We start from the raw sequence: 10,324 nt of genomic DNA, 5'->3' as shown, positions 1-10,324 counted from the left end.
TATTATGAATATTAAAAAATCATGGCACGTCTGTATGCAGTTTATTTCGTTTGTGGTTTGTATTTCACAACGATTATATGATTACTTGCCAGTTGGCAATACTTGAATACAGTGGCTGTTTACTTAAAACAATTCCATGAAAAATATGTAAGGCACTATCTGCATTATCTCAAGTGCTATATTCTGTCTCATGTATCCAAATGAGTTTTGGAATAGTAAACATGCAGGATGCAGTTATTATTGAATAAAATATCATTCGATACTGATTTACGGGCTATAAAGAACGTTGAAATGGAAATAACTCCCATAATTTATGAACAAATGATTATTGAATCAATATTGTAAAACGACAGATTGCTGCATAGTGAATACACAAAGTCGACAATTACTTGATCATGAATCAATTTTCAAATCTTTAGTTTCTTAAATGTCATTTTGATCCTTCAAATGACACATTGTATTTGCCAATAGGTCTACATGCATCATGTCGTTATTACGAAGTTAACAATGACCAATATGCCTTTCTAAGAGACCCTCTTCCACTTCCTTAAAATCAAAAGATACCCGGTAGTTCAATAGAATTTGTTTTTAAATAATGAAATTAATGCGAAACTTCAGTAAATAAAACTATTTGAATACAGACAGTTCAGTTCGTTTATCTCGTATATTTCAGAAGGATGATTTTCATTCATGTTGTTGTCTGTGGATTTATAAAGCAATGGATGTTTACTATGACATGTCGTCGTTACCTGTCATATTTGGTCCGGGTGTCCAATTGCCTGAAAAACAGGCAAATCATAATCAGCATCATCTCAAGTTCTGTTCCAAATCTCAAGTATCTTAATGTTATGATAATTGTTAGTTTTCAAATAATCAACATGCATATTGATTGACGACCATACACCTATTACTTTCTTATAACTTACAAATTAACCAGTTATTGGACCTACATTGTAGGCAATGTATTGATTTATTAACATCCAATTTACACGGCATGTCTGTATATAATTTATGTACATTACTAATAATCCTTATGTATTACTTGGGAACATATTTTTTAAGCAAACCACTAAATTGCTTTTTTTAACATATGCCGTTTTCAGTACATTTCAACACAGATTTGTTTAAGATGATGCTCTTAGTTTTCCCAGGAAACATTTTCTTGTCTCTATGTTTGCATGTGGCATATCACAATTTCAAAGTTTACTTAGAAACGTGTTCCTGTCTTAAAGACCATTTCAATATTCGTTTAAGGCCGTCGATACTTTAATAAAATTCGTAGTATCATCTAATCAAACAAGAATAAACGCAACATATAGGTAAATGCGTTTCCGAGGAAATATACATCTTATTTCGTTTGTAATTGTATTTTAAAACGATTCCGCTTTACTATATTTCTTTTAACATTGACAGTTTGCTTTAAACGTGTTATCTTTAACTGTCATATTTGGCCCGGATGTCCAGTTACCTGTAAACAGGAAAATAATCATCAGCATTTTATCAAGTACTATCCCGTGTATCAAGTATCTTAATTGTATGATAATTGTTCTTTTTGGAATCGTCCTCATGCGAAATTCTAGTAAACAATTACAAAATAGCACTTTCTACCACTTACAAATGACATAAGAATTAAGGGCCTGCATTGTGGGCAAGATAGTTATCAACAACACACTATATAATCTTTATATAATTGATGTCAATACATTATTATGAATACCAACAAAACAGGGCACGTTTGCATGCAGTTTATTTCGTGTGTGGTTTGTATTTTACCACTATTATATGATAACTTGCCGCGTGGCAATTTCTGAGTACAGTGGATATTTACTTTAAACGTATTATAGTTACCTGTCATATTTGATCCATTTGTCCAATTCCCTGAAAAATATGCGAAGCAATAGCATCATCTAAAGTGCTATCTTCAGCCTCAAGTGTACCAATGAGTTTTGGAATCGGATACATACATAAAGCAGTTATTGAATAAACTATCATTCGATACTGATTGACGGGCTATACAGAACTTTGGAAAGGAAATAACTTAACCAGTTTATGGACAGTTGTTTACAGACTTTATAATATCCAAACGACAAATTGCTGCACAGTGAATATATAAAAACGACTGCTACTTGATATGAAAATAATACGTGTATTCTTTAAAAATGTAGCGTAATCTCTACAGTTTCGAAACAGTAGTTTCTCAAATGTTAGTTTTATCTTTCCGATGAAACATTATATTTGGCAATAAGTCTACATGCATCATGTCATAATAATTGCAAAGTGAACACTGTCAAATATGCTTTTCATAAAGACCCTTTACTACTTAATTTTAAAGAATGGATTGTTTAACAGAATTTGTTTTTAATAATGAATTTAATGCGGAACTTTAGTGAAAATATTGCAATAGAGACATTACATTAATGTTGTTGTCTATGAATATATTAAACAATGGATGTTAACTGTATACGTGTTGTCATTACCTGTCATATTTGGACCGGGTGTCCAATCGCCTGAAAACAATGGGCAAATCATAATAAGTATTATCTTATGTTCTTTCCCAAGTCTCAAGTATCTTAATGCTGTGATATTTGTTAGTTTTCAAATCATCAACATGCGAAATCCTGATTGAAAACCATACATCCATTACTTTCTTATACTTACAAAATACAAATGTATTTGTACCTGCATTGAAGGCAACGTATTGATTTATCAACATCCAATTTACAATATGTATGTAAATAATGTACATTGCTAATAATACCTCTGTATTAATCGGGTACATATTTTTTTGTAAAGCACACAATAAATCGCTGTTTTAAACATGGAGTTTTCTGTACATTTCGACAGAGACTGATTCATGATTTTATTTGGAGTTTTCACAACATACATTTTCTTCGTCCTTATGTATGCATGTTGTATGTGACAATTAAAAACGTTTACATAGAAATGAGTGTCTGTCTTACAGACCCTCTCAAAATTCGTTAAAGGGAATCGATACTTTAAAAAAGTTCGTAGTATCACCTATAAGTAAATGTGTTTTCGAGGAAATATACATATTAGTTCGTGTGTATTTGTATTTTAGAACGATTTCGTTATCATTTTTCGCTCTACTTTATAGCGTCAGTTTACTTTAAACGTGTAATCTTTACCTGTCATATTTGGTCCAGGTGTCCAATTCTCTAAAAACAGGCAAATCATCATCAGCATTATACCTAGTGCTATTTCAAGTATCAAGTATCTTCATTTTACGATAATTGTTCGTTTTGAATTCATATTCATGCGCATTTCTAGAAAACACTCACGTACTTTAATATTAATCAAGGGCCTGCATTGTGGGCAAGATATTTATCTCCCAAACATACACGGCACGTCAGTATATAGAGAATAATAGTTTGGTGACGTGGATTGAGAATGGTTATCTGCAAAGGCGGAGGAATTTATCGGCTCACCTGATAAGATCCTCCGACGAGCCAGATAACCATTCTCCATCCGCGTCACCAACCTATTATTCTATTTATCATGTAACATTTACAACATTCCTATATATATAAAATAAATCAAAATAATACAGTTAAATCCTATGTCAACTGGCTATGTACATGTACGGCAGGCGATGTGTACAGTGGTTACAGCGATCATAGTGCTTAAGCGCTTATAAACAGTAGGTTACACATAGTACTATTTATCACAATGTTTTGCATTTTGAATGTTTTATTTACAAACTATCGGCCAACAAAAATCAAATCAACCCCCACCCCCCACCCCCGAATAAAAACAAAAAACAATATATACATGTTTAAACAAACAGTAATTTACATGTATTTGGTATTTTATGAATAGAAAAAAGTAGTCCGTCACCGGAGAACGACTAACGGAAATTTGAGGTCACGTGATCATTAGCCTAAAAACTTTTGGGTTATTAGGTGACCTGGTTATCAGGCTGATTTAAAGGCATGTGACAAGATAAATAATTGATAATAATTCAGTATTATGAATATCAACAAAACATGGCACTTCTGTATATAATTGATATATATATATACATTATTTTAAATATCAACAAAACATGGAACGTAAGTATGCAGGTTATTTCGTTTGTGGTTTGTATTTTACAACGATTATATAATTACTTTCCGCTTTCCAATATGTGTGTACGTACAGTGGATGTTTACTTTAAACGTATTATCATTACCTGTCGTATTTGATCCGTATGTCCAATTCCCTGAAACATATGCAAAGCATCATCAAAATGATCTCAAGTGCTATCTTAAGTCTCAAATATCCCAATAGGATTTGAAAGCTTTAACATGCATAATAATTCGATACTGATTGACGGGCTATACAGAATTTTGAAATTGCCTGAACAAAGCATAAGCAGCTTGTTTTAAAGTGTTATCCCAAGTCTCAAGTCTATATCGCGAATATCTGAAAAGTGTTAAACAAACATATAAGCCATTTGGTATGAAAAAAATGATCCGATCAATACACGAAACTAGTATTCTAGAGTTCCCGAGGAATTTTAAATCTGTTTTGCATTGTATAAATTTAAGTTTATGAATAACGGAAATTTTGATCCTTGCTATAAATAAACATCAACTTTAAGAAAGGTTTCTTTTTCATTTAAATCGGAAAAAATCCGTCGACCAATTTTAATCTAGTTGTATTGTACATGCAATTAATTTTACGACAAGATTTGATGGCACTGTGTAGCAATAGTAGTATTAGTAGTAGTAGTAGTGGTGGTAGTAGTATTAGTAGTAGTAGTAGCAGTAGTAGTAGTAGTAGTAGTAGTAGTAGTAGTAATAGTAGTAGTAATAGTAGTTGTAGTAGTTGTAGTAGTAGTAGTAGTAGTTGTAGTAGTAGTAGTAGTAGTAGTAGTAGTAGTTTAGTAGTAGTAGTAGTAGTAGTAGTAGTAGTAGTAGTAGAAGTAGTAGTAGAAGTAGTAGTAGTAGTAGTAGCAGTAGTAGTAGTAGTAGTAGTAGTAGTAGTAGTAGTAGTAGTAGTAGCAGTAGTAGTAGTAGTAGTAGTAGTAGTAGTAGTAGTAGTAGTAGTAGTAGTAGTAATAGTAGTAGTAGTAGTAGTAGTAGTAGTAGTAGTAGTAGTAGTAGTAGTAGTAGTAGTAGTAGTAGTAGAAGTAGTAGTAGTAATAGTAACAACAGCAACACAAACAACAGCAGCAGTAGTAGTAGTAGTAATAATAGTACTAATAGTAGTATGTTATGTTATATTAGAGCCTTGCCTGCTTTGACCAGCTATATATATATGCGTACACAATATTTGCACATGTTACGCAAAATTTGATTGGCTGACTAACTCGGGATCTCGAGATAGCGAAAATTCTCTCCTCTTTTGTTTAATGCACTCTGTTTTTATTTACTGCACCGCACTTTTTTTAATTGCACTCCGCTTTTATTTAGTTTTGCTCTCCTCTTTTTTCTATCTCGTGGCCATGACATACCTAACTCGTAGCCACGAGATAGAAAAAAAGAGGAGAGCAATTTAAAAAAAGAGTAGTGAATGTCACCACTATGCCACCGTATGTTTCTTCCCCTTATTTTAATGTGACTTAATTGAGGGATTATAGCTAACATAAAATGAGTACAAACTCATATCGCCTATATAAATCACTTGTACAATTCATTTTATTCATACCGCCTTGCAGAATAGTATCACATAACACTTTTGTTGAGAAATATATTGAATATCATTGTAATAGTATTGTTAAATCCCTCATTCGTACAGTTGCATGAAATAGTTTTTGTAAAAGATCCGTTATAATGCGAGGCGTTGTGTGAATCACATATTTCATAACACAAACTTGAAACTAATAGTAATGAACATAATCCACTAATTACCGGTGGTATTGCTATATGATTCGTCCATACAAAGCCTTAAGCCGCCGTACATGTACATGACTTCACATGTGTGGGTCATCATGCAGTCATCGTCGTTGTCACAAGGGTCGTACAGTCCTGAAAATAATTGAGTTTACAAATACGTTATCAATCAAGTTCGTAGCAAATGAATGATTTTCGCTGTGAAAACCAGCACTGTAAAATCAAATAAACTTCGTTAAGGAACACCGTCTTTTCATATATTTATTTGAAGGCCAGCTCACTCTCATATATCAGCTAAAATGTGCTCTGGAATACAAAATATGACTTATGAATATGTTTTAATATGAAATATTTCCCTGAAAAATCTTCAGCAATATCGTTAATGATGCAATTCGAACTGTCATAATACATAATGTTTTGTTTGATATTTCTAAATATATCTGAATATTATTCTAAACACCCGATGCCTTATTCAAATACCTCTATCCACACATGCAAAAGTCGATGTGTTCATCTTCTGCGAAGGGTCCCGGCATGCGCATGTAGAGCGGTTAGCGGTACCAATGCAGACTGTTCCGTTGAGGAAACCGCAGTCAGCATTCGAAAAACATGATATACCCGAATCTGCAATTATTAAGGTAAACTTTAATATTCCAGCTTAATATCCGAGTTGTCATCGAAAATAATCGCTAACAAATCTAAGTAGTCAAATAGACGTATCAAACCGTTCTGTATTTATTAGTGTTGGGTATTTTAGTGTACAGTCTATTTGCTAGATGTGTAAAAGGGGTAATGGCTATGTAACCGAAACAAGCAAGAACAAGAAATTTAAAGTAGCGATTATTTCGTCTTACGTATAATCGAAAAAACTGAGGCATTGAATATTCTGCCAGATTTATAAGTTGTGTATTTCCAATATCTCTGGCCTAATGAACCTCTTCAAAAGTAAACATACTGACAAGCTCATCTCTTTCTGAAGATGTATCAATTACACTGTCATATTATGCTAATGATTGAATATTCCAGTTTGGTTTACTTACCACTATCGTTCCGGCATTCAACACCGTTGTACGGTGCCTTAGATGGACACGTGCAGTATGAACCGATGCACTTGAATGTGCCTGAACAATCCCAGTCACTCATGCAAGACTTGTAATAGTCGCCTGTTAAGATTAAAATAATTATGTTCATATAAATATATGATCTTGCATGAGTGGTCGTTTTGTATTGAATTCATTAAACAAGTCATCTAAATAAAGATAAAAACGAGGCTCTACGAATCTAAGATTCTATTTATAACATGACCAACACATTTTATTTTTATTTTATGCTCTTATCATCGTTTATTTACATTGTAAAAGAGTTAAGCTGACGAAACTCGCTGGAATAATGACGTCATTTCGTAAACAATGACGTCACTTCACAGTTATATAACTAGTGTAATAACACCCGTGTAATAAACACAATTGAGCATTATGTTATTTTACTCCTGGAGCGTAGGTCATGTTATAAAAAAAGTTATTGTTTTAGTTAAGTGGCAGAACATAAATTTTATTTACTTTATTCGACCTTTAAATTTTGGGTAAAAACACACCAGCAAATTACTAACACAAATATAAAATATCTGATTTGATGCCAGTGTCTTCCATTTAGTTTTAACAAACGTATTTTGAACAATGGAACATGAAAAATGAAAAACTTCTGTACTGCTACGAAACTGCTCAAAAAGGAGGCGGATTAAAGCTTAACACAGGCATGAATTGACCTAACAATTCCTTAAAGTTAGTCTTTTAATAAAACATGTGCTTTCAATTTGATTATCCAAAGTTGATTCCATTTTGAGTCTATTTTGGAAATAAATCCCTTTGTCTGATTCATTCTTCGTGTGGAAGTTTGTGTTGATTGCAAAATTATCAGTGGAATCATGAATAAATTCAAACGCTGGATGTGTTATTCTTAGTTCCTACTTTATCTATAATCGAAAGTCTTATAATCGATGGGTTAATACGGGCACCGGTTTAAGCTCAAGATGCTTTGCCTTGACCGTTCCGTTCGAGGGACTCCATTTTTTTCATGTGTGTCTTTGATGCGTATTGTTTAGTCGTGCCTATTTCTTTTTTGTTTTGGCACACCGATTGGCAATTGGTTCTATGACATAAATAAACGACCATGTGCTTTTATCAGAGTTTTCCATCACTTGTTCCCCTAAAATTCAACTTTGTTTTTATCTGACAAATTATATCACTTGATCAATTATGTCGTTTCACTTTTTTAAAACAAATGTTAACTTTACAGAGAAAATTGTGGATAATGTGTAAAGAAAGGTGATAATTGCTTCCAACGTCCTGGTTATATATATTGGAACTTCCAATATATATAACGAGGACGGAATCTCTAATCACCAACCGATGGTCCCTTATTTATGGCACGTGACCATTTGCCTACACGAGAAAGCATATGAAAATACAACATTAGACATGATTTTAACTTGGGTCACCGCCATATTAACCCAGATGCAAAGTAATGGAGGTTTAAATCTGTTTAAGGCAATTCTAATCATTACGAAAGATATTTTAATAATTGCTTGACGAATCTATCTTGCAAACATCACACACTTAGTTTGACGATTTAAATTATCATAAGGGTTACAATATCTGATATTGCTTATATAAAATTCTCTTATTATTTGTATAACTCATAATGATATGCAGACTAGTATTCTGTATTAATGTCCTGAGAAAATATGTTGAACATCACTTTACTTGTGTTGTTGAATCCTCCATTAGTCCAGTTGCCTGAAAATAAGTTTGAATAATTTTGATTATATTATAAGATTGATATCAACAGAACAACGTGTAAAAAATAAATATTTCATTTATACTATATCAGCAAAACAACAGTACATAAAGTTTGCTGAGTGTTAAATTCTCTAAGAATTGTTAATAGCGATCTCTGAAAGCTCGATATAGATAATTCTTATTATAACGGATATTTTATGTGAGTTTTTAATACCTGTCATATATATATAATGGGATTCCTAAATCAATGGATAACAATGTATATCAGCAAAGCGGAATATGATGATCATTCGTTAAATAAACGTTTACGCATGACGCACGACATACGATGCACGACGGACAGAAAGGAAATATCGATCAAAAAAGCTTAACTTTAGCAAGTTGGCTACAAACTCATCTGTCTGTGTCATGATGATACGAGTCGCAATGTATTATCTTAAGCTGTCTAGTGTTAATATGGCGTTATATTGCGATGTGTTGTATCTATCATATATTTCATACAACACAATTGAACATAATAGTAATGAACCTTATCCACCTTATCCACTGATTACCGGTGGGACATTTACATGCAGCGGATCGGAATTATTGAAGGCGTATAAGAATCATACCTTAGAAGTTTCATGGCAATTTCCCAGCGGTTTATGGTCAAAAGATGTAGCGAATTTCTGAAGTGATTTTATGAATTTGGTCTGATAGAAATAAACCAATCAATACACGTAACTAGTATTCTAGAGGCCATGAGGAATTTGAAATCATGCAGATGTTGTTCTGCATTGTATGAATTAAAGTTTATGAGTTATGGAAATTTGGTTCTTTGCCATGATTAAACGTCAACGTGTTTTACAAAGGTTTCTCTTTTTATTTAAATCTGAAAACAAAATACGTTGACCAATTATGATGTAGTATTATTGTACATGCAATTAATTTTAAGACAGGTGTAGATGACACTGCATTAGAAAAAGGAATACTCGAACCAAAAGGCATAATCAGGAATATTACTTATCACTAACAGAAAGCATGACCAATTGCCTACACGTGCCGGCTAAAATACATCATCACCAAAGATATCATTGTAACTATTATTAAACGGGTGTCACCGCCCATTAACGGCAATTGTACAGCACTGGATGATTTAGTCAGTGTACAGACAAGTTTCTTCTCTTTTTGATGTGACTTAATTGACGGATTGTTACGGACATAAAATGAGTACAAATCAGAAATGATATATGATTCATATAATACGGATACATATTATATCACCCATGGTAGCTGATTTTTGAGCAACATTACTTATTATATCAGACTTGGTGGGATGATAAGCAAATCTTGTAATATATATGTGCTGTTTATGTAAATTTGGTCCATGCAAATAATTCTACCGCTCAAAATACCTCAAACATACCGAAATTCAATGGACTTGCATTGCAAACTGTTGCACGTGCACTGAACAATCAAGCGGTCATCGACAATCGCTTTCACAAATCCATTTTTATAAGCGCTTACTCATAATTACCTTATTTCGAAACACCCCGTGTTCCAGTTTATCCCCGCGTGGTATATAAACAGTATAGCAAAATAGGGTTTAACTACTCTCCGACCTCAAATCATATTCACGTTATGCGTGGGCGAATATTTGGGAGTTTACAATTGGAAAAGTCAGTGAGTTAGAATTATTTTAAATATTTCTTG

The 10,324-nt window shown here is 32.9% G+C and overlaps 1 protein-coding gene across 1 annotated transcript; it reads right to left on the bottom strand.

The window, feature by feature from the left end:
- Window positions 1-5,844: 5,844 nt before the first annotated feature.
- On the bottom strand, window positions 5,845-8,624 carry LOC127834299 (uncharacterized). The gene is made up of 4 exons (XM_052360020.1): window positions 8,597-8,624; window positions 6,875-6,997; window positions 6,315-6,458; window positions 5,845-5,969 (listed from the first exon to the last, which is right to left on the bottom strand). Exons 2-4 carry the CDS (start codon window positions 6,975-6,977, stop codon window positions 5,845-5,847), a joined length of 372 nt encoding a protein of 123 aa, XP_052215980.1. The 5' UTR covers window positions 6,978-6,997; window positions 8,597-8,624.
- Window positions 8,625-10,324: the final 1,700 nt, after the last annotated feature.

The sequence above is a fragment of the Dreissena polymorpha genome, chromosome 6, assembly GCF_020536995.1.
Source record: "Dreissena polymorpha isolate Duluth1 chromosome 6, UMN_Dpol_1.0, whole genome shotgun sequence".
NCBI classification, from domain to species: Eukaryota; Metazoa; Mollusca; class Bivalvia; order Myida; family Dreissenidae; genus Dreissena; species Dreissena polymorpha.
This window is presented reverse-complemented; position numbering and strand designations above follow the sequence as displayed.

Coding starts and splice junctions, on each gene's coding strand:
- LOC127834299 (XM_052360020.1), bottom strand. CDS start 6,977: ATGAGTGACTGGGATTGTTCAGGCACATTCAAGTGCATCGGTTCATAC. Junction 6,459..6,874: donor TGAATGCCGGAACGATAGTG/GTAAGTAAACCA, acceptor TAATAATTGCAG/ATTCGGGTATATCATGTTTT. Junction 5,970..6,314: donor TTTTGCATGTGTGGATAGAG/GTATTTGAATAA, acceptor AATTATTTTCAG/GACTGTACGACCCTTGTGAC.